Source organism: Rhinichthys klamathensis, unplaced genomic scaffold (assembly GCF_029890125.1).
Source record: "Rhinichthys klamathensis goyatoka isolate OS25496 unplaced genomic scaffold, OSU_Roscu_1.1 h1tg000197l_1, whole genome shotgun sequence".
Classification (NCBI taxonomy): domain Eukaryota; kingdom Metazoa; phylum Chordata; class Actinopteri; order Cypriniformes; family Leuciscidae; genus Rhinichthys; species Rhinichthys klamathensis.
Window position 1 is genome coordinate 1,355,253 of NW_026606723.1, and position 23,563 is coordinate 1,378,815.

The window sequence follows — 23,563 nt, forward strand, 5'->3', positions numbered from 1 at the left end:
TAAAAGAAATGGATGAGGGTAGTGGTGTGACTTCTGAAGCTGTGAAAGAGCTTCAAAAAGGCGACGGATCTGGCTTTAAGGGCCACCAAGCATACCGTACGCGCTGTAGGCCGCTCGATGGCAGGTGCGGTTGCTGCGGAACGCCACTTATGGCTTAACCTCACTGAGATCCGCGACAAGGAGAAAGTCTGTTTGGGGAGGCGGTCAACGCGGTGGTCGAGAAATTCCGTGCCTCCAAGTCTCAATCGCCGCGTTTAAGCAGTTAATGCCCAGGAGGGTTAGGGAATCCTCCGTTCCCTCCCCTGCCCGACCCAGAGAACGTCCCTCTCATAGAGCGGAGTTCCCTTCTAGGAGAAGTGACCCGGTGCATCTCCCACCTTCCATGGTTTGGGGAGCCCGCGGTCGCCCGTTCCCCCGTCAACGGCCTTACAAGCGTCTGCAACTGAAGCGGTCCGATAAACCGACCGCCCCAGCTGCCTCGAACCGTTCCTGACCCTCTGGTCAGAAAAAGGAGAGCTCCTCCACACACATGAGGTTGGGACAGGCCACGCAAACGTTTCTGTCCACCTCTAACCAGCTCTCATTCCCTTACCCTGTCACTTTCGCCACCCAGAGTGTTTCGAAGTGCAGGCCCTATTTTACCGTCTCTACTCAGTCCGGTGCGAGAGGAAGGAGACACCTTTTGCTCTCTCCCCTCTCCCCCGACACACTCTATAACTACCGGTCGCATCCTCAGAGGCACTTTTCTTTTTCCTCTGGAGCAGACAGGCCCGGTCACCCCGACCCCAGCATTGATGCCTCCCATCACGTGTCAGGATGCCAGGTGCTCTCCTACACAACCAACCACTCAACTCCACGGTCATCAACGCGACACCCTCACTCAGGTATGTCGTCTGCATTGCAACACCCCTCTTCCTCTTTCAGCGTCTCGTTCTCTTTCTTTCAAGAGTGGGAGAGCTTACAAGGGGTATCGCCTTGGATTCTTCGCACAGTTCGGTTCGGCTACACACTTCAGTTCTGCCGCAACCCCCCCCCCGCTACAACGGGGTCTTTCCTACTGTAGTCGACAGCGCCGCACAGGCTTCTGTACTACAGCAGGAAATTTCTTCCCTCCTTCTCAAGGGAGCGATAGAGGAGGTTCCTTCGGGGGAAATCGAACAAAGCTTCTACAGCCGTTATTTCCTGGTCCCGAAGAAAGACGGCGGCTTGCGTCCCATACTAGACCTCCGCCGGCTAAATTTCGCCCTTTACAAAGGAAAATTCAAGATGCTGACGCTGAAAGCCATCATATCTCAGATTCGGTCAGGAGATTGGTTCGTGACAGTAGACCTGAAGGATGCCTATTTTCACATCCAGGTCATACGGCGACACAGAAAGTTCCTCAGGTTAGCCTTTGGAGAAAGGGCGTTCCAGTACAGGGTCCTTCCCTTTGGCCTCGCTCTGGCACCAAGCGTTCACGAAATGTGTGGATGCAGCTCTGGCCCCTTTGCGGCTCCAGGGCATCCGTGTTCTCAATTACCTGGACGACTGGCTCATTCTAGCCCAGTCCAAGGAGTTAGTTACCCACCACAGGGACATTGTCCTGCGTCATATTCAGTCTCTTGGTTTGAGGTTGAACTCGGAGAAGAGTGTTCTTACTCCAGCTCAGCGCACAGTTTTCTTGGGGGTGCGCATGGATTCCGTTCTTATGCAGGCCCGCTTGGCTCCTGCACGGATTTCCAGTTTGACGACATGTTTGGCCCGCTTCACGCTAGGCCATCGTGTTTCTATGGGCACTTGCCGCAGGCTACTGGTCCTAATGGCCGCAGCCTCCCCTGTGCTACCCCTGGGTCTGCTCCACATGAGGCCTTTCCTGTGGTGGATGAAGCTCTCAGGGGTTCGGCCCACGGGGCCAGCCCTTCGCCTGTTGAAGGTGTCGCACAGTTGCTTTCGCGCCCTGTCAACTTGGCGGGACCCCCTTTTTCTTCGGAAAGGGGTCAGCATGGGTGCGGTATTCCGTCGCCAGATGATTACGACGGATGCCTCTCTAACCGGCTGGGGAGCGGTTTTCGAGGGCAGACCAGCGTGTGGGTTCTGGACTGGCGAGACCCTCGCTTGGCACATAAACTGCTTGGAGCTGAGAGCCGTCTTCCTGGCTTTATATCACTTTCTCCCTTTTCTAGAAGGGCACCATGTCATTGTCAGAACGGACAACATGGCAGTAGTGTCCCATGTAAACCGACAGGGGGGTTCTCGATCGCGCACCCTGGACAGGCATGCGCGTCACCTTCTCCAGGGCAGGTTCCTTTCTCTGAGAGCGGTTCATGTCCCAGGGATTCTGAACCTCGCAGCAGATTTCCTGTCGAGGCAGAAACTCTGATCGGGGGAATGGATGTTGAATCGTCAGACAGTGGCCCTGATCTGGGAGGTGTTCGGGAAAGCGGAAGTAGACCTCTTTGCTTCGCAGGAGTCGTCCCAATGCCCGTTTTGGTTCTCCCTGAGTCCTCCAGCTCCGTTGGGGATAGATGCATTCGCCCACCCTTGGCCAATGCAGAAACTCTATGCCTTCCCGCCCATCAAACTGATCCAGGCGGTTCTGGCCAGAGTGAGGGAGAGCGGAGTCTGCCTCCTTCTGGTAGTCCCGTTCTGGCCATCTCAGCCATAGTTTTCGGAGCTAATTCCTCTGCTGGAATCATCCCCCTGGAGGATTCCAGTCAGAGAGGACCTGCTTTCCCAACTTCAGGGCAGGATATGGCATCCTCGCCCAGACATGTGGAAACTGTACGTTTGGCCGATCAGAGGCCGTCGGCATTAGGTTTTGATCTCCCAACTGACATTCAGGAGACCATCGCAAGTGCTAGAGCCCCTTCTACAAGGAGGCTATATTCCTCCAAATGGATGTTTTTCGTGGCATGGTGCTTAGGACATGATAGGAACCCAGTTAACTGCCCTGTTGGCTCAGTACTGGAATTCCTGCAGGAGAAGTTTACCTCCGGAGCAGCTGCTACCACTCTCAGAGTTTACGTTGCTGCTATTGCGGCACATAGAGAATCAGACGAGATTCCCCTGGGTAAACTGAGGTTAGTTTCGGCCTTCATGCGTGGGGTTAGGCGCCTGAAACCGGTTCGCTCCCCTAGAGTTCCCTCGTGGGACCTATCTGTCGTCTTAGAGGGTTTGACGGAGGCCCCCTTCGAGCCCTTGGAGTCAGCTCCGGAACGGATTCTGACTCTTAAGATTTCTCTTTTGCTGGCTTTATCTTCTTTGAAGCGGATAGGGGACTTACAAGCTCTCTCTATTAGCGAGTCATGCTTGGACTTCGCTCCCGGCTTAGTCAAGGTTTCCTTGAGACCGAGGCCAGGGTGTGTTCCCAAGGTTCTCTCCACAGCGTTCCGCTCTCAGGTTGTTAACCTTAACGCTTTTCACCCTCCTCCTTTTTCTTCTGAGGAAGATTGCTCAACTTGCTCTGCCCAGTGCGTTCTTTGAAGTTACACTACCATTCAAAAGTTTGGGGTCGGTACGATTTTAAATACTTTTAAAAGAATTCTCTTCTGCTAACCATGTGTTACAGTTATGTCTGTCTTGTTTCTGTATTCCTGTGTTTCCCCCCGTCATTGTGATTTGGTTTAGTCCTGTGTTTAGTTTTCCCGCTCCTCGTTTGTGCTCAGTTCCTTCACCTGTGTCTAGTTAATTTTCCCCAGCTGTGTCTTGTTCCCATGATCCGTTCTCTGTGTATGTAACCCTGTGTTCTCCCTCACTCCTTGTCGGTTCTCGTTTATGTAACGTTGATGTTAGGTGTGTTATCCTCTGCCCGTCTGCCTGCCTGTATCCGTTTGTTGTTTTGCTTTATTAAGTAAAGTCTATTGTTTTTGGAAATCCTGATCTCCTCGTCTTCCTCTGCCTACACACCCCGTAACAGAAGAACCGACCTAGACAGAAAGTGACAAGATTGGTATTTTACTCACCCCTTCCAACTCCAACGAATCTAAGCTGATCTGTTTCCAAGACGGCCGGCACATCCAGGAGTATGTTGCTGAATTCCTGGAGCTCTCTGAAGGGGTAAGCTGGGCAGAAGAGGTCCAGAAGACCGTCTTTTGGTTTGGGTTAGATGATACCCTTCATCATCAAGCTCCAGCGGCGGTAATCCCAGGATCTTTTGCCCACTACCTGGATCATGTGCTATGGTTGAGTGGCTCACCCTTCACCGTAGTTGAGGTTGATGACATCGCCACTCAACCACCAACTCCAGCCATCTCCACCACGCCAACCATCATCCCAGAGTCTAGTCCCGCCGAGATAGTCACACCAGAGTCCTTAGTTCCTCTCCTCGTCCAGGTTCCAGAGGAGATGAACCTTATAGACTTTGACTCTGAGCCAGTGTTTCTCCCCGTCACGTCTGCCGAGCCTGAGCTCCCCTGCAGCCCTGCCGAGCCTGAGCTCCCCTGCAGCCCTGCCGAGCCTGAGCTCCCCTGCAGCCCTGCCGAGCCTGAGCCCGTCGCCTGCCCGCCAGAGCCTGAGCCCGTCGCCTGCCCGCCAGAGCCTTAGCCCGTCGCCTGCCCGCCAGAGCCTGAGCCCGTCGCCTGCCCGCCAGAGCCTGAGCCTGAGCCCGTCGCCTGCCCGCCAGAGCCTGAGCCCGTCGCCTGCCCGCCAGAGCCTGAGCTTCAAGCCAGCCCTACAGAGCCTTCTCTACGGGTCCCATCCAGCCCTCCCAAGCCTGACCTGATGCACGTCCCTGAGCCTGGCACTCTCCCCAAGAAAATTTGGGGGGGGGGGATATAGGCCACCTGATGGTGCGTCTCCGCCATGGCCCCCTGACCAGCTTGCTCCGCCCTGGCCACCGGAAGAGGCATCTCCACCCTGGCCACCTGAAGGGGCGTCTCCGCCATGGCCCCCTGACCAGCTTGCTCCGCCTTGGCCGCCCGAGGGGGTCTCTCCGCCTTGGCCGCCCGAGGGGGTCTCTCCGCCCTGGCCACCGGAAGAGGCGTCTCCACCCTGGCCACCTGAAGGGGCGTTTTCACCCTGGCTATCAGCACGGCCTGCTCCGCCCTGGAGGCTTCCTGTTCCGGGAAAGCCACGCCCTCGTCAGCCTCCAGGCGCCCACCCTCCCGCCCCTATTTGATGTTTATACGGCGTGGGGACACGCCTTTTCGAGGAGGGGCGTAATGTTACAGTTATGTCTGTCTTGTGTCTGTATTCCTGTGTTTCCCCCCGTCATTGTGATTTGGTTTAGTCCTGTGTTTAGTTTTCCCGCTCCTCGTTTGTGTTCAGTTCCTTCACCTGTGTCTAGTTAATTTGCCCCAGCTGTGTCTTGTTCCCATGATCCGTTCTCTGTGTATGTAACCCTGTGTTCTCCCTCACTCCTTGTCGGTTCTCGTTTATGTAACGTTGATGTTAGGTGTGTTATCCTCTGCCCGTCTGCCTGCCTGTATCCGTTTGTTGTTTTGCTTTTTTTAAGTAAAGTCTATTGTTTTTGGAAATCCTGATCTCCTCGTCTTCCTCTGCCTACACACCCCGTAACACCATGGCTGCGCTTATTTGATTAAAAATACAACAAAAATCAGTTATAGTATTAAATATTATTCCAGTGTAAATCAGCTGTTTTCTGTGTGAATATATAGTAAAGTGTAATTTATTCCTGTGATCAAAGCTGAATTTTCAGCATCACCAGTGTCAGTGTCTTCAGTGTCAAATGATCCTTCACAAATCAGTATAATATGAGGATTTGATGCTCAAGAAACATTTATTATTATTATCAATGTTGAAACAGTTGTTGGTCTGTCAGTTGTACAGTTTTTTTTTTTGTTTTTTTTGATTCTTTGATGAATAGGAAGTTCAAAAGAACAGCATTTGTTTGAAATAGAATCTTTTGTAACATTATAAATGTCTTTACTGTCCTTGATAAATAAAAGTATTGATTTCTTTCCTCCAAAAAATAAAAATAAAATTCTCACTGACCCCAAACTTTTGAACGGTAGTGTATATGTAGACCGCTCAGGCGGTTGGAGAAAATCTAACCAGCTTCTGGTTTGTTTTGGTGCTAGCCGCCACGGGCTTGCTGCATCAAAGCAGAGGATTTATCACTGGGTCACGGAAGATATCTCAATGGCTTACGAGGTGCGTGGTTTGCCTTCACCTCTTAGCATTAGAGCACATTCCACCAGAAGTGTGGCATCCTCTCAAGCTTTGTTTAGAGGAGCACTTTTGGAGGACATTTGTGTTGCGGCCGGCTGGTCCTCTCCGCACACTTTTGTAAGATTCTACAATTTGGATCTTGACATGACTCCGGGTTCCCAGGTTCTTTCTGTTTGAACCTTTCATGGTTATTGTTTTATTGGTACCAGTCATGGCAGCGCTCTTTGCTTGGCGAGTTTGGTATCCTGTTCCCACTGCGCTTTCCGCAGCGTTGAGTGAACCTATGAAAGAGAACGTCTCTGGTTACTTCCGTAACCTATGTTCTCTGAATAGGGAACGAGACGCTGCGTTAGCTGCCAAGCTTCTCGCGCTGCTGACAGTTTCTTTACTCTTTTCGGCAGAGAAATCTGAGGAGAGGATGGCGTGGCCCATACTTGATGATGCGACGTGGGCGCGTCGGGGCGGAGCCAGATTGCGTGAGCGCCATCAGCCAATGAATTGGCGTGATTCTATAGGGCTTCAGACAATCGGCACATTCAGAGAATATCCCACTGCGCTTTCCGCAGCGTCTCGTTCCCTATTCAGAGAACATAGGTTACGCAAGTAACCAGAGACGTTTTATGGGAAGCCAAACATACCGAAAGTGTTCAGTGTTGTGTTGGTGGACTTCTGAACTGGACTGGACAGGCTAAAGGCCCGGGGCCGGGTATATACATAATTTTTCGCGTTTCGCTCCGTCTCACGCACAGTCGACAGCGCGAGTCTGTCTCCTTTGGCCGTGAGGGCAGATAGACGCGTTCGGCGAGTGCGCACTATCTAGTGGTTTTTAAGCGCTCAAGTCACCAACTCCCCTTTCCAAGTTTTTTTGTTGTTGTTTTTTGTCCAATATAAATTCATAGATTTTATAATTATTAATAAATTCGACATTTAAATAGTTTCCAGGCAAAAGACACATGGAACACTATTAACAAGAAAACAACACTATTGTTTTTATTATTTATTTCTTTATTATGTCTTTATTTAGATTGTATAGGCATATTAACATACTTTTTAACAAAACCATTCTGCATTTTTATTTTACATTGATTCAGAAATACACTTATAATAATTCACTATTATTAAAAATCAATATTATTTAAATCAATTAAGAACATTAATAATTCCTCACTTATACTGTGCGTGTTTGTTTTTAGCAATGAAAGTAGAGATAACAAAGTATGTAGGCCGATATATATGACAAAACTTCAAGGCAACTAAAATGTGTTTAAAGAAGGCATTTTTAATTCATTTTATTTCTCCAGCTTCAGCACCAGATAATGTTGTAAGACATCAGAGCACTGTATAATGATAAAATTCTCAATAAAACACCATATTTTAGGATAAAATATTGCTCATTTTATTGCTCAGCAAGCAAACATCACATACTCCTTAGATTGGACGAATGACATCAATGACTGTGATTCGTCTTGGATCCCAAACACAGTCTTGCTCAAAACCACTTCGCACCATGCCACAGTGTGGAGGGCACCAGGCAGTGTCATACTCATTATCATGCCAGGTTTTCTGCAATGGATGACCTAGATAATCAATCTTTTTCACTTTACCAACATTGACCTTCACTCTCAGAACGCTTCTCTGATGCATAGGTAGATGCGCAGGGACATTAAAGGCCTTTTCTACATCTCGGCTGAGGTAAACTCCACGTCCAAGTGTGCCGTTAGACTGACAAAAGCCATATGCTTTGATTTTTTCTGCATCCTCCTTAGATGTGCCATAAAACATTGTGTAGTTTTTGCCTTCAACTGGATCAGCTGGAATAGTGTTTTGAAGGCTTGGTGGAATTACATCAATAACAGTGATTCGCTTCTGATCCCAAACACAGTCTTCCTCAAGACCGCTTGGCACCATGCCACATTTTGGAGGGCACCAGGCAGTGTCGTAGCCATTAACATGCCAGGTTTTCTGCATTGGATGACCTTTATGATCAATCTTCTTCACTTTCCCAACATCAACCTTCACTCTAATAACAACTCTCTCATGTGGCGTTTCAAGCGGGTATCTGCTGGCCTTGTTAAGATCTCGGCTGAGGTAGACGCCACGTCCCAGCATTCCATCTTGAGATGGCTGAAAGCCATCGACTTTGATCTGTTCTGCTGCTCTTTCAGTAGTCCCGTGATACATTCGGTATATTTTACCACTCACAGGCTCTGTATTGCTTTGGAGACACGGCACACCTGGATACAAGTCACTCTCTGTCCACATGTTTAAGCCTAAAGACAAAAAATAGCATAAAGACAAAAAATAACCAGTCAGTTTTCATGTTCAAGTCTGGATAGAAAACAGCAGAAAGAAGGAAGGAAAGTCATTAAGGAGGAATATGTTTGTTTTTTGTACATTTTGTATAATATTAGAACATTTATCTAAAGCATCACATTCATGATATATATTACCTTTGTGATGAAAAATTCAGTCTGAGCAGAGATCAACCGTCTTGGACACACCTTAAACCAATAAGCTGAAGAGGCGGAGGAAAAATGCAAGTGAGAACAATGTACAGTTTTTTTTTCTCTGATGACATAAACTTAATTTGACTATGCAAATGGTTTTATACTATGAAATGTCAGCACATACAGTCAATTTATGTATACACTTTCTAAGTGCCATGAGTAAATGAAAATTCACTGAATGTGCTTGTATTTGAGGCACAATTCATGTTTTGAAAATAAGTAAAATATCTCAGCCAGTATGGCATCCCTGTAAAGAACATTATCAGTCTTGAGACGATCCTTGGAGATGGGGTTCAAAGTACAGGTACAGATATGACTCAAGTGTGGACAGAACAGTCATGCAATGATTTATTAAAAGTCAAAATCAAAGTCCAATAAGACTGAGGCTAAACAATGCTGAGACAAGCAATGATGCAATTTAGCAGGCAAAAATCTTAATTCAGAAAATGGCAGAGAATAAACTGGGATATGAATAACAGGCATGAGAAAAACACAGGAAAGAAATGGGCAAAGAACTGCATAATTATACTGTGCTATTGACTAAAAGCATTTTTTATTTCACTAATACTAGAAGACATTTTAGATAACATTAGTATTGGCTACAGTATAAAATCATTTAACTGGTTATTCTGGGATTTTTTAGGCTTCATAATGACCAATAAACCCAGACAACGTGCCTTACCAGATGTCGCTTCTAAGGCTGATCGTTTGTTCTGAAAGCAGGCATGGCATATCTTTCAGGGTGTGTCCATTACGGGAAATGCTCCACTGAGTTTCAGTTTCTTTTCTTTGTAAACTATTGGATTGCAACAACACTTGTAAATTTGTAAAGCGTCGTGCTGTAAATTTGATTGATTATATGATTTTATGTTTACAATATTAAAAGATATAAAATTATGAAAGAGATTGTAAGACTATTTGGTAAAACCGTGTTCCCTTTTTCTTTTCTTTTTTTCCAACATCCAAAATCCAAGAGACTCTCATACAATATATTGATAAATTTAAAGCATGATGTAACCTTTGTCAAACTTCAATGAAAACAAGCAGGAACTGCACTGATCTCAGTTTTACCTTAACTTTATAAAATACTTAATAAATTACTGGACTGCTTATACTAGCCCCCCAATGGTAGAAGTCAAAGCTTAATGGGCCGATGCTTCTATATGGACTGCTGAATGATTTGAAATTTCTAATTAATTAATTTCACGTAGGCCTATATATTTCATATTTATATATGATATCGCTATTGATTTATTTTAGATTACATGTTTTATTACTATTGCAATAAAAATAAGAACTCTCTATTTTACCCCATTTTCCTCATTTAAGCTTCATTTCTGATTTACAGGACTGGAAACCCTACACATTTAATCAGTTTAATGAACAATAAATATAACTCATGATATGTTTTTAACACATGAAACTATTTATTTAGCTTATAAGTTAAACAAGAAAATATATGTGATCAATTTCATGACATGTTACAAACTCGCTTCAGGCCAGTAAATGCAATATTTTTTGGTCGATGTGTGTATTTTGTGAGTTTCTGTGTAGGCTATTTCTGCAATAAAAAAAAAGTATTTAAATTTATTTATTTTAAAACACATGCAGATAATAAACTTTCATTATGATGAAGAACTGCAATGTCACGTGAGTGTGACCGATAGATATGATAATCATAATAACCAAACAGATGTTTTGCTAGTCTTTAGCAGAGTATCCGAGGCATGAGCTGTAAAGGCTCCGCCCTTTTCTGAAAAGCGTGGTGGCGAGCAGCAGCTTATTTGCATTTAAAGATACATGCGTGAAAAGAGCATGTTTTTGCTTACACTCAAAAATGATGAATTTACAACATGCTATAATAAACTAAGAAACTTCACAGACACCTCAAACTTATATTAGGTCTTGTAAAAAGGGGCATAATAGGTCCCATTTCAATAACAACCTTGATTTGCCTTGATTTGAACACGGGCATGTAAGTGCAATGTGCAAAACAAGTTGCAATTATCAATGCAGTGCATGATTCATTTGACATGAAATCGTTTATTTTTAAAACTCATGAAAAACGTAGCAGTACATTTGCAATTTTTACCTGTTGTATGTTGTTGTTGTTTTTTCTTCCTTTTTAACAATAACAACCACATTACACCTTTGGGTAAATTACATCAATGATCTGAATCTGACATGGATCCCAAACACAGTCTTCTTCAAGACCACTTCGCACCATGCCACATTTTGGAGGGCACCAGGCAGTGTCGTACCCATTATCATGCCAGGTTTTCTGCATTGGATGACCTTGACGATCAATCTTCTTCACTTTCCCAACATTGACCTTCACTCTAATAACAGCCCTTTCATGTTCAGACAAATGAAGCGGGTATCTGCTGGCCTTGTTAAGATCTCGGCTGAGGTAGACGCCACGTCCCAGCATTCCATCTTGAGATGGCTGAAAGCCCCGACTCATGATCTGCTTTGCAGCATCTCGAGAGGTCCCGTGATACATTCGGTATATTTTACCACTCACAGGCTCAGAGTAGCTTTCGAGACACGGCACACCTGGATACAAGTCATTCTCTTCCCACATGTTTAAATCTGGAGAAACCAAACAAAATAGTTTATCATGCTGTTCTATAAAGAGGTGCTGGTGAACGTTTTAATTTTGAGGTTGTTGTTTAATTTTGAAATCAGAGATAGCTTTTGCTGTAAAGTTTAAAGAAATAGGATGCTTACCTCTTGGATGACAAATTCAGACTGTGCACAAAGCTGCAAGAGGTGAGGAATATCTTGAAGCCACACCTTCAACAAGTTGGAAACCCCCAAACTAAGTTTCGTTTCTTTCGGAAAAAAGTTATAATCGGAAACAGCTGCCAGAGAGCAGCAGGATGTGTTCACCTTAAGTCAAAATCTTGTTTTGAATTTCACAATTCACAATTTCTTTGTGCCCCTTATTGTCATCGTCTTACTGACGTCTTTAAAATCACTTTCACATTATTTTGTACAGTTAACTATAATGGCTTTACAGTCATAAGATAACAGCTGCTCTTAAATAAAATATTTTAATTCACAATTCAGAAATTCAGGGCTCGAAGGGGATGGATTCTGGAATCCACTGCCCCTTCAATGTATATCTAATGAGTGATTATAATCAAGGTATTAATCAATAATTTTCCTTTTACATATTAATTGATGTGACTGACTTCTTTAAGCTTATGAGATTTATGTAGTTATATAACTATATGCCTCTTTAATGGAATGTGCTCTCTCAATGTTTTTGAGAGAGGGACCCAACATGTGTTAACATAGCTAACCAAGACAGCCAAGGTCACTGGTGTGGGAAAGTTTCCTGTTTGGAACAGAGCTCAAATAACTCCAACCTTGAAGAATCTGTGTATCTGTGTATGTGCGCTATATTCTTTGTTACAGACTTGTTTTCTTCAACATGCTGGCGCAAAGACACACGTCTCGTGACCTCGGAGGACCACTCGCAAGGTCCTGGTGTCAGCCGTACAGACTATGGAGATGTGCTACTGCCTATCAGTCCATGTGTGGAAATTTCCGATGTTTATCTATTTCTTAGCCAATCAGAATCCTTTAACCTGAAGTAATGACGTAGTGTAAAGGCATTATTGCTGTGATTTTTGTGAATGTAAAGCAGGACGGCCTACAAACTCCTTGTGAGTCTTGAAGCTGACTTCTGCCTGATCAAACTGCAAACTATCTTCAGTAAAAATTGTCTTCAATTTATTATTATTTTGACTCTTGTCTTCAATTGACTGCACTTCTAACTCCTGGTCTTCATTCATCATATCTGGTCCTTGTGCCTTAAAGGGTCAGTCCACCCATTTCAACATTAATCTTTATTGAAAGTGGGTTATATATGTAGTCGAAATGTAAAAGAAATTTTGAATTTGGTGCCCTCTTGACCGAGAAAAGACACAAAATAACTTTAGGGCACATTTGTATGTAAGACAACAACTCCCACAATGCACCACATTGCACAGCTCCGCAAGCCACTCCCACTAATCCAGAACAGCGCAAACAGAGAAATCACTCTCTGTTTGAAAATCCGAAACTAAATCCGTCTACAAGGCTAGCTGCCAAAAGAGTTTTTAAATTCATTTCACACAAAATGTCTAGTTAGTTGGCTGTGGCGAGCAGGACGAGGGCGAGGGACGTGAGAGGACGGCGCGAGTGATAATGAATGACACCTGTGAGACGCAGCGGTCTCATATCTCTCACGGAGGAGCGGAAGCACAAAAGGAACAGGCCTGATTTTATGTTTTGTTTCTGTTGTGTGTGGCCAGCTGGCTTATACTTTTGTTTTGTATTTGTTTATTTTACTATTAAAATGTTTAAATGTGCGCCGGTTCCCGCCTCCCTCTTCCCACAACAACGAACCCCGTTACATTGGCAAACTCATTAGCGAATTACTCCTCGTTTGTATTTCTTTCTATATGGTGAATTATTGCATGATACCTGGATGTTCCGTCAGAACATATGCGTTGCGACACTAGGATGGTTCACATCACAACACAAACATCCGTGTGCTCGTCTGATTCAGAGATTTCGTCCAGGAGAAATTGCTATCGTTGAAATTCTCTGCAGCAGACGGACTCTATCTGTGTCCGTAGCGCACAGCGAGAGCACACGCACCAGCAGTCCGCCCAGCTCGACCCAGTCCGGGCTCCTCGTCCACGACAGGCGGCCGCCTCCTGTTCCTCCATCAGCCTCAGCTGCTCTTCACTATATTGCGGCTCGTAAAGATAGCCACGAACAGCGGATTCGAGCAGCAGAATTTCAAAATCCTCTACTTCCATATCATGTTTAGTTTCTTCCGTCATTGTCGTAACTTCCAATATCCACAGCGCTTGTTTGTTAGCTTAGCTTATAAACAAGATGGCTGATATTGATTTCAGTATCTACAAGTGAAGTCCCACCCACTGATCTGTGATAGCTCTGTTAGCGCATTAGGTCTAACCCACTATGGGCGGGTTTGAAAGGGTGGGAACTAGTGCTTGTAGTCTTTACAGAAATCCCCCCCTCTTACACTTCCTCCTACAATGACGTAAAATGACGATTTTTGCGTCATTGTAGGAGGAAGTGAAAAAGGTAAATAGCAGATTTCTCTCGTCTCAGGGGAAAATGAGAGTGTTGCACGACCATTCAATAGTATGACTGGGTTTCTAACAATGGAAAGCTTAATGCAAATGGGTGGAGTGACCCTTTAAACTGTAAATTTAAAAGTTTAAAGATAGAAAAATAAATAAGTGTATCAGAATGTTTGTCTTGCCAATGACAATGCAGATCAGAGGAATGTGACTTATTTTGTGAAGACATTTCCTGGAAAATATCCTCTGAGGTCTGCATGAGAACATAGAGGCACATGCATCTTATTATATGTGCCAAGCTGTAACCTTGCTTTTGTTGTTGCTAAGCAACCATTGGAAAGGTCCAACAGAGGTTATAACCAAATATTCTTCACAACACATTTTAAGCATGAATTATCTTCCTATTCACTTATTTTGTTGATGTCTGGAACTAGTCTGGAACTAGTCCAATCATTTAAGAACAAGTCACACACATCTAAAAAGCTTTAAAGTTGTATTATCTCCCTCTCTCTTGTTTTTTCTGCACTTTCACAACCAAATAATTACATGTATTATTAACCTATAGGTATAGCCTAATTGTCTGCTGATTTTTAATGCACAAATTAACACAATAAATGCACAGGTGACAATGTCACTTGGCAGAACACCAAGTACCATTTTTTTTTATTTTGCAACAAAGAATTCAACATTTACTACATGCAAAAAATATTTAAAAGAGGGTAATACATGGAATTATAAAATGAACTAAAGCATATTATAGTTGTCTATATTGTTTTATAAGTATTACACAATTATAGTAACTTTAACAACAACTTTGCTGGCCAGAAGGAATTTTTTTTTTGTCGAAGAAGCCAGACTATGTCACTGAATTTATTATTCCAAAAACTTGTATTTTGCGTTGTGATTTTTGTCCCTTAGCAGCGTCCGTTCAGTGACGTAATACATAAACAAGATGGCTACGTCCACTGGCATTAGCAAAGGTGCTGCGTTCAGTAAGGCAGATTACCTTAAACGATATTTATCAAATGATGAAGCTGGCAAGAAGTCTAAAGAAAAGAAGATTAAGAAGAAACGGCCGAAACCCACGGGGAAAGGGTAAATATGATCGGACAAACTTAACAGAAGTGCAGATTTTAGCTCTCGGTATCAGTAATCACAACATAATGACATTGTGGCTTAGTCTCAAATGCTTACAGAGTTGGCTAAATACACAGCAATTAGAAAATAGTTTGTCAAGTGCTCAAGCAGCTAAATTGTCATTATAAACTACAGGATGAAAATTGTTGACGATGACATTGATTGGAGGCAACTTGCTCTTAACGAAGAAGAAAATAAAGACGAAGACGAGGATGATGAGGCGCCTGTGGTGTGTAGAAGCACGCTTTACCTATTTGAAGCTTTTGTAACACTTTCATAGCCAACATAAATACTATATTGTAGTCTGGTCTTTAGTGATCACTATTAGAAAAGTACCATGGTACTACCTTGGTTTTTGAACATGCATGAATTTGCAAGAGTGTTAAATGTCTTTTTTAGATTGCAGACGTGATAGATGAACGCCCAGATGAGATTAAGCAGCTCGAGGTATTTCGAACCAGCAAGTGGAAAGTGTTGGGCGGTAAGACTTTGACTTCTTGTGCTTGTGTTGGATTCATATGTCTGAGAAAACAACTGGGATTTTTTTTTAAATTCTGGAAATAAACAGAACGGCTGTTGAAAAACTCAATTTGTTATGCTCACCATCAGATTAAAGTGGAACAGACATGTATTATGAATTATTAAATATTGTAAAAACAGAAGCATGTTTACTAGTTAGGTGTTTTTATACACTACCGTTCAAAAGTTTGGGGACTATAAGATTTTTAAAATGTTTTTGAAAAAAGTCTTTGATAGAAGAAAGGGGTGTGCCACTTAACTTTTGTGGAAACCATGATATTTCTTTTCTGGATTCTTTTATGAATAGAAAGTTCAAAAGAATAGCATTTATTTGAAACGGAAAACTTTTGTTAAAAAAAAATCTTTACTGTCACTTTTGATAAGATGAATGTGTCTTTGCTGAATAAAAGTATTAATTTATTTACAACAAAAAAAAAATCTTACTGACCCTAAACTTTGGAACGGTAGTGTCTGAATGTATATAGATAAATGTTACAAAACCATATACATATACACACACTCACTCTAATTCGTGTCTTAGCAACAGAGCAAGATCTCCAAGAAACTCAGGAGTCCACATTAGATAGCAGGTAACTGTCCTTTCTTCTTTTGTTCTTATTCTTATTAAAATCATTGCTGCATAGAGAGTATAATGAATGTTGCTTTGTTTAGTTTGGACACTGACAGAGTGCGTCATGACTCACCGGAGAGTTCAACTGTACCGAGGGGGCGGCATGATTCCCCTGACCTCTCGCCCAAGAGGCTTCGGCACGACTCGCCGAATCTGTCACCTCTGAGAAGAGGCCGTCATGATTCGCCAGACCTTTCACCTAAGAGACACATAACCGAGAACAAAAACAGATGGCACGACTCCTCGTCACCTTCACCTCCAAGAAAGAGCCTCAAAAGCTCACCCTCCAGAACCCAAAAGCAGCATGATAAAGGTATGAAAATCCATCCACCAATCAGAAACAACATTTAGACAATGAATGTCATCAAAATAATTTAGCTTTTATTAATCTCTTCAGGGTCCCCACACAGAAAAAAGACAAGTGCTGCTTCTTCAGGTGACCTTTCGCCGCCCAGAAGACGAGCCCAGACAGGCAGAGGCTCAGACTCCGATCAGTCCCCACCTCGCAGACGTCCTCGTGGGCGACGGGGTTCAGATTCCGATCAATCTCCACCCAGAAAGAGAGGCCAGGGTGGAAGAGGTTCAGATTCAGATCTCTCTCCTCCCAGGAAGAAGCCACAGGGAGGACGTGGATCGGACTCAGACCTGTCTCCACCACGGAGGACACACTCTCCTGATGCAGTAAGTTCAGGGTTCATGTTTAAGGGCCCTTTATACTAGTGCAGGGGTGCAAAACTCAGTTCCTGGAGGGCCACAGCCTTATAGAGTTTGGTTCCAACCCTGCTCCAGCACACATACCTGTTGTTTTCAAATACGCCTGAAGGACTTGATTAGCTGGATCAGGTGCATTTAATTAAATTTTAGTTGAAGCTAAACTCTCCAGGAAGGAGTAAAGTGTAAACTCCATAAAGACGTTTCGCACCCGTGTATTAAAAGTTCTCAACAGTAGGGGGCACTAACCTACTTTAAAGGAGGTACAGGATGATTTAAAATTAATTAAATTATTTATTGATTTTCATGTAAATTTTGTTTTTATTTAACTGAATTAAAATGCTAAAAATGTAAAGGGGAAAAGTTCTTACAGTTCTTGTAACTTCTGGAATTACAGAATTAATTGTGGTTGATAGATTAATCACTAAAATAGTTTGAAAGCAAGCAGTTTTCCATAATTACAGCAAAAAAAAGTTTCTCCTATATGATGGGCCTTTTTAACACCTTTAAATAATGCTGATTACGCAGCAAGTAATGTATGAAATAAATATGACCCTTTTCATAATTTAAAACATTAAATTATTTAATTGTTTCCTCTGAGATCCTGTTATAACGTAAGTACTTAACTTTTTCACGGCCATTTTTCACTAGCTCTGACCTTTTAAAATAAATGTTTTTCCGTTTGCTGTGCCTATAAGAAACCCCCTTTGTGGATTAAATAAGCAGCAGCGTTCATGAAATAAAAGAACTTTTCAGTGGATCACGCATGAAATATACACAATTTTTCTTCTTCTTTTGGATTGAAGATGCAGTTTGGATCCTTATGTTGAGAATTTCACTGTTCTTCCTTACAGGCCCCTCGAATGCTATCTGGTGGAGCTGCAGGGCTCGTGTCTGTTGACATTTTGAGAAAAGAACAGGAAGAAATTCGCAGAAAGGAAAAACGCAACAAGCCTCTTGAAGGTTTAATGAAAATCCATTGATAATGTTGTGTAATAGAAAGTGTTGTTTTATTTTATAACATTCATTGTCACATTGCTCTCTCAGAGGCATCCAGAAATGCAGAGACGATATTTCGAGACAAGTCGGGTAGGAAACGTGACCTGGAGTCGGAGAGAGTCGAGCTTAGCAAGAAAGCTGGAGAAAAGGCAGAGAAGGATGAAAAATATGCGCAATGGGGAAAAGGGTGAGGTCTATTTAGTGGTGTTCAAATGCAGCTATTTTTTCGGTCTTGTGACTGACATCTGTGCTGTCCTTTTTCAGGCTTGCTCAGGGTGAAATGCAGCAGCAGAACTTAACCGATGCCATGCGGGAGGCTCAGAAACCACTAGCAAGACACATTGACGATGAAGACCTCGATCGGATGCTGAGGGAGCAAGAAAGGGACGGAGACCCGATGGCGGCTATGCTTCGCAAGAAGAAGGTCAAAAATGCTCAATTAAAAGGAATCAAAGGTGAAAATTAGGAATAATGTCCAAATTGGTGCTAGTGATCTTTGTAGGTAATGATTGGGATTTACTTTTTTTTTTTTTTTTTTTTTTTTTTTAATCATTTTTCTAACCTGCAAAGATTTATCTGAAAACAAGCCCAGATCACAGTAGTAATTGTAGTAATTTACATGTGAATGTTTTTCACCAGAAAAACCTCGTTACAAAGGTCCGCCCCCACCTCCGAATCGTTTTAACCTTATTCCAGGGTATCGCTGGGATGGAGTTGACAGGTAAGAGGTTTAGATTGATGAATATCAGCTGGTTTGTAAGTATCTTAATGTTAACCTAAGAAAATGGTTTAATTTACTTTTCCTATGATCCTTTAGGTCCAACGGTTTTGAGCAGAAGCGGTACTGTAGGATTTCAGATAAGAAAGCCGTCCAGGAGATGGCGTACAAGTGGAGTGTGGAAGACATGTAGATGTCGATGGAGATCCAAATGTGTGGAGAGATTCATGATGTAAAAACTGACTTGTCTAGAATTAGGACAGTTCCCTCACGAACCAAAACCTTTGATCAAAAAGCAAGGCATTTTGTGTGCAGTTATCAGTCCTATTATGTACAAGAAAAATACTTTCCTAATTAAATGCTACTTTTTTAATAAAACTGTTTTGCGTTGAACTTTATCAATGTCATTTCAAACCCCAAATTTTTAATTAACAGAACAAATTTAGAGACCGACTAGATGATGCCGGCCACATTAATAATTATACCCCAAACATTTGAATATATAAATCAAAAACACAAAATGAAGTCTAAAGTCATGAAAGCTAGGCTGAATACAAATGCATGATTTAAAGTGATTTAAAGCACTATAAGGATTCTCTCTGGCCTTCATCTGTTCTTTTTACTCGGGCAGGGGCTGGGCGGGCGTGCACAGAAACATCCCAGCCTGGGAAAGCCTCTTGCTGCACTGTTCTGTATTCGGCTCTATAGAAAAGAGATTTAATTTAAAAAATTAGATTTGAATTAAAAAAGAATATAAGTTCAGTGGTTGTATACTTGCCTCATTGAAGTGTTGATCGCCAGGTTGTCAGGATGAGGTACGACCTGATTTCTCCTAACATAGATTCTCTTTGGGACCGGGAAGTCCTGCTGGTAAAGAGAACATCTCTGTGCTTGGCCAGCCCTGTTGTCTCTTGCTGGGACTCTTCCCTGCCACGCAATTGGAGCACCATCTAGGTTATAAGAAGGGTAATCCTCCCTGTTTGTTGTGCTGAAGCTCCTGTCCCCTGCAATTATGTAGATATAATAATGTTTGGCTCATAGAGCTTCAAAATAGGTGTTCCAATTTGCCTGAAATGAATTCACCCTAAGTTTACAATAGGTGGTTTATGGATTATATCTTTTCTAATCGATACTAATTAAATATCTTTCAGAATTTCAATGAGTATGCAACACAGGGTCTTGAAATATTTTAAAATGTACCGTACATTTATGTCTATATTGTCACACAATCCTTCAGAAATCATTCTAATAATGCTGATTTGCTGCTCAAGAAACATTTTTTATTATCAGTGTTGAAAGAAGTCGTCACATTTTTATTGTGGAAACGGTGATAATTCTTTTTCAGGAATTTTGTTTAATAGAAAGGTCAAAAGAACAGAGGTGTAAAATTAGCAATATGTAAATAAATATTGCATCCTTGAATAAAATTATTCGTTTTTTATCTCTCCCAAACTTTTGAATGGTGTTTATAAATATTTCTCTTTAGTATCTTTATGTCATTGCCATGTCATTTAATAACATACTGAAGTTCAGTGAAATAAGTCAAGAAACTATGCAAACCAATTTTTGGCTTATATCTCCATAAATAGCTTGGTTACGTTTACAATAGATGGTTTGTTGCTTCTCTAATAGGTACTTAACTGATCATGTTTCCAAATTTATATGATTTTCATACCGTCTAGAGTTAGGTTGCACTGTAGGATCTTCTTTGGCTCTACCTTTGGGCATGTTTTGGGTCCAAATTCTCTTTCTGTTGTGGTAACCATCTTTTCCCGCTTATCAGGGTAGAGCAACAAGCCTGAAAAGAAGATCTGACAGCATTTGTTTTCTTCTAAGTGGCACTCACTTGTGTAAACATGCTTTAGTTGTCTAGTATGTGAATGACATGTGCCATTTCCGGAATTCTAAAAAAAAATTAAAAGTAAAAATGTATTGTTCCACGTCTTACCTGCTAATGAAGGAAGTTCTCCCAGCATTGGAAAGGCTTGTGGGTGTTTCGACACCATTTGACCATTTTTGAGAAGCAATAAATCTGTTCTACGCCGACTACCAAATGGGATTCTGAGAGCTGGTCTCTGCTGTTTGCTGATTGTCTTTTCATGAGTGGTCATCTTTGAGTTACTATTGAGTGAATTGTCAATGTATATAAAAATGTTATACATTGTTGTTGTTTTAAATGAATGAAGCAGATTTTAATGATTAAACTTTCATATATTTTAATCCTGCTTTAAATTCTCAGAGACTTGCTAATAAGAAACTTGTCTACAGATCTACACCCAGTTTTGAAAACATTACTCTATCTCTCTCTCTCTCTCTCTCTCTCTCTCTATATATATATATATATATATATATTAGTAATTGGCTGATTTCAATGCCTTTTGAAGAGTTTAAAATGATTTAACCTTGTTCTCTTACAATTAAAAGTAGTGATTTGAAACTCACCTCATGCATGACACATTTTCTTTGCATAAATTTGATTCCTGAGCAGTTTAGCTTCTGATTTTTGTCACATTCTTGCAGCACAGTGGCATGTTTGGAAAGCGCTGTTACACTCAGTTAGTGGCTGTTTCCATGGCTGCTCTATTCTTTAGAAAGCCTGAAGGGTGATGGACTTCAGCTCAAGAACAATGAGTGTTCTGTAATAAATACCGTAGACTGACGTGACGCTGTGCTTGTGCTCAGCATGAGACTTAGTTTAAATAAACCTGAATAAAACCTGTTGGTTTCAGTGTCTTCATATTTATGCTTAAAAACTGCTCAATTTCTTAATACATGATTCCCTTATGTTTTTGTTTGACTTGATTATTCTTTTTCTTTTTCTGTATCATTGATAAATAACCATGAACTAAGATTCCTTAGAACGTTCTGAGAAGTCAAAATCGTTAGCTGGGTATAGTTAAATTCATATATATATGCATTGATATACAAAAGATAGATTTTTTAAACGGTTTTTAAAGCAGTTACTTGTGCTCACCAAGGCTGCATTTATTTGATAAAAAATACAGTACAAACAGTAATATTATGGAATATTGTTACAATTTAAAATAAATGTTTTCTATTTTAATATATTAAAAATAATAATAATAATGTGTGTTGGCTAAGCTGAATCATTACTCCAGTCTTCAGTGTCACATGATCCTGCAGAAATGATATTAGGCTAATAATAACATTTCTTATTATTATCATATTAAAACCAGTTTTACGTGTTGTTACACATGATACTTTTTTCAGGATTCTTCTGTGAATAAAAAGCTCAAAAGAACATATTTTTTCAAATAGATTTTTTTGTAACATTATAAATGTCTTTACTTTTTGGGATATATGTTATGCTTCCATGCTAGAAGTATTCATTTCTCTCAAAAAAAATCTTACTGACCCCAAACTTCTTTCTTCTTTCTACATTTATTTTTATTTTCCTGCCCTCTAAATTATAGTATTAATTAGTTATGACAACATATGTTTTTACATTGCTTTAACACATGTTTTTTTACAAGTTACAAGATTTAACTCATTTTTCAGTTTAGTTTAAGTTGATAAGACTTAAACATCCAAGTTGATTTTACTTAAAAATGTAAGGCAGCAACTTTTTTTACAGTGTAATTTGTTCTGCCAATTAATAATGAACGTAAATAAATTTGCAGTGAAATAAGTCAGGAAACAACAATATGGTTTATAGCTTTAATCATTGGATATTCCCAAGCAATGGTTGCAAATTATGATTTGAGGAAGAGTAAATACAAGAGTGGCTGTTCAATCTGGAAAGAGCAAGAAGCCCGTAAAGGTGCAGTCAGTGTCTCTACTGAAGATAGAGCTTACTTCAGTGGCCTGTATAGACACTTTATCATCCATTTTCAATGGCAGTAGCACAGATCCTGCAGTTACCATTATAATACCAGGTGAATCACAGAACCTGACTTTCTCTTCCTCCCCTACCTGAATCTTTAGGCAGGCAGACGAGCTAGACGAAATGTGGTAGCTAATGTAATACATGCCAGCTATTTTCACCGTGAAGAAACCCTCACTATCCAAAACATCCTCTTCCCCGGAGATCAGAGCGATGTCAAAGATGATTAAGCCGTCCTTAAGAACTCTCTGTGCCCTAGGACTTTTTTTGTAAGAGAAAACAAAATGCTGGTTTGGAGCATCTACCCCTGTAAAAACTCCCCTCTCTCCCTTCGTTCCATTTCCCCCTGGTGAACCTTGTAGTCCCTCGTCCCCTTTCTGACCAGGCCTGCCAGGGAATCCATGAATTCCAGGGTCCCCTTTTGGCCCAAACATCGGCACTGCATCGTCACCTGCAAACATGCACACAGCCAGGTAGTGTAAGTTTAAATGCAGACTTTTTATTTCATTTATTGGATTTTTAGCAGTTATTTAGGACAGTCAAGGAAGAGAGAGGGCACATTTGTGACTTTCAATAAGCAGTATTTCCACATAGAAAATAAGCGCTTCACCTTGATCTCCTTTTTCTCCTTTGGGGCCATCCTTCCCATCGGCACCAGGAACTCCTGGAATACCTGGTCTTCCAGGAAAACCCCTGTTCCCATCACATGTATCTGACTCAGAGGAAGCCACCAGCAACAACATAATAGTAAGTTGCGGCACTGCATGTGCAGACATGAAGATAAACGCCTGTTTTAAAACAACAAAAACCCCTAAATGAACAGCATAGTATAAAAAGGAAAATTGTTCCCAAACTGAAACGTATAATACAGTGACTGCTGAAACAAGCAGGTACAATTTCAATAATCAAATGCTGCATTACAGTAAGACTTTTTGCAAATAAAAGCAAATCACATATTTATTACAATACACGGTTCATAACAAGGAAGACTTTTTTCTTACCATCTTATCTTTCAAAACAATTGTTGGAAATACAGACAATGGCCTTAAAGAAGAGTGTTACACTGAATGTTTTTCTCCTGTCTGTACTGTATGTATGAAGAGCTCTGGTTTGATTTCCCAGTTTCAGAGGAGAAGATCAGTGTTGCACAATAAAGGGAAGTAACAAAACACATGTTCATCAGAATCTAGATTTATAAACCTTGGATGACTTTTTTTGTCCATTATTGACATTTAATTTTGCCAATGTTTGCAAGTTCCATATCCCTTTTCTGAGAAATTG

At 41.6% G+C, this 23,563-nt stretch overlaps 4 protein-coding genes across 6 annotated transcripts; 1 reads left to right on the forward strand and 3 right to left on the reverse strand.

The window, feature by feature from the left end:
- Positions 1-7,409: 7,409 nt before the first annotated feature.
- LOC130096495 (uncharacterized) lies at positions 7,410-9,403 on the reverse strand. 2 transcript variants are annotated; one of them, XM_056263002.1, is made up of 3 exons: positions 9,298-9,397; positions 8,559-8,623; positions 7,410-8,378 (listed from the first exon to the last, which is right to left on the reverse strand). In XM_056263002.1, the coding sequence occupies exon 3, from the start codon at positions 8,368-8,370 to the stop codon at positions 7,537-7,539; it is 834 nt and encodes a 277-aa protein (XP_056118977.1). In that variant the 5' UTR covers positions 8,371-8,378; positions 8,559-8,623; positions 9,298-9,397; the 3' UTR covers positions 7,410-7,536. The 2 variants fall into 2 exon arrangements, with proteins under 2 accessions (XP_056118977.1, XP_056118976.1); XM_056263001.1 differs by lacking the exon at positions 8,559-8,623 and having other exon boundaries at positions 9,298-9,403.
- Positions 9,404-14,652: 5,249 nt separating this feature from the next.
- bud13 (BUD13 homolog) lies at positions 14,653-18,836 on the forward strand. 2 transcript variants are annotated; one of them, XM_056263005.1, is made up of 11 exons: positions 14,653-14,818; positions 14,996-15,089; positions 15,260-15,341; positions 15,927-15,969; positions 16,067-16,323; positions 16,408-16,691; positions 17,576-17,684; positions 17,769-17,907; positions 17,985-18,175; positions 18,360-18,441; positions 18,538-18,836. In XM_056263005.1, exons 1-11 carry the CDS (start codon positions 14,676-14,678, stop codon positions 18,629-18,631), a joined length of 1,518 nt encoding a protein of 505 aa, XP_056118980.1. In that variant the 5' UTR covers positions 14,653-14,675; the 3' UTR covers positions 18,632-18,836. The 2 variants fall into 2 exon arrangements, with proteins under 2 accessions (XP_056118980.1, XP_056118979.1); XM_056263004.1 differs by having other exon boundaries at positions 14,654-14,818; positions 15,921-15,969.
- Positions 18,837-19,197: 361 nt separating this feature from the next.
- si:dkeyp-69c1.9 (uncharacterized) lies at positions 19,198-21,224 on the reverse strand. Its single transcript, XM_056263008.1, has 4 exons — positions 20,881-21,224; positions 20,387-20,559; positions 20,114-20,236; positions 19,198-19,442 (listed from the first exon to the last, which is right to left on the reverse strand). Exons 1-4 carry the CDS (start codon positions 20,883-20,885, stop codon positions 19,198-19,200), a joined length of 546 nt encoding a protein of 181 aa, XP_056118983.1. The 5' UTR covers positions 20,886-21,224.
- An 878-nt stretch (positions 21,225-22,102) lies between these two features.
- c1qb (complement component 1, q subcomponent, B chain) lies at positions 22,103-23,358 on the reverse strand. The gene is made up of 3 exons (XM_056263007.1): positions 23,284-23,358; positions 22,893-23,070; positions 22,103-22,733 (listed from the first exon to the last, which is right to left on the reverse strand). The coding sequence occupies exons 1-3, from the start codon at positions 23,284-23,286 to the stop codon at positions 22,189-22,191; spliced, it is 726 nt and encodes a 241-aa protein (XP_056118982.1). The 5' UTR covers positions 23,287-23,358; the 3' UTR covers positions 22,103-22,188.
- Between the last annotated feature and the right edge of the window lie 205 nt (positions 23,359-23,563).

What these genes read in the sequence shown, in the direction of transcription:
- si:dkeyp-69c1.9 (XM_056263008.1), bottom strand. An exon ending in AGAACTTCCTTCATTAGCAG is followed by an intron (nt 20,237 to 20,386) that starts GTAAGACGTGGA and finishes TCTTCTTTTCAG; the next exon opens with GCTTGTTGCTCTACCCTGAT. An exon ending in GTGCAACCTAACTCTAGACG is followed by an intron (nt 19,443 to 20,113) that starts GTATGAAAATCA and finishes ACATAATTGCAG; the next exon opens with GGGACAGGAGCTTCAGCACA.
- c1qb (XM_056263007.1), bottom strand. An exon ending in AGGAGAAAAAGGAGATCAAG is followed by an intron (nt 22,734 to 22,892) that starts GTGAAGCGCTTA and finishes GCATGTTTGCAG; the next exon opens with GTGACGATGCAGTGCCGATG.
- bud13 (XM_056263004.1), top strand. Translation starts at nt 14,676, where the DNA reads ATGGCTACGTCCACTGGCATTAGCAAAGGTGCTGCGTTCAGTAAGGCA. An exon ending in CAAGTGGAAAGTGTTGGGCG is followed by an intron (nt 15,342 to 15,920) that starts GTAAGACTTTGA and finishes TTCGTGTCTTAG; the next exon opens with CAACAGAGCAAGATCTCCAA. An exon ending in ACGCAACAAGCCTCTTGAAG is followed by an intron (nt 17,685 to 17,768) that starts GTTTAATGAAAA and finishes TTGCTCTCTCAG; the next exon opens with AGGCATCCAGAAATGCAGAG.
- LOC130096495 (XM_056263001.1), bottom strand. Translation starts at nt 8,370, where the DNA reads ATGTGGACAGAGAGTGACTTGTATCCAGGTGTGCCGTGTCTCCAAAGC.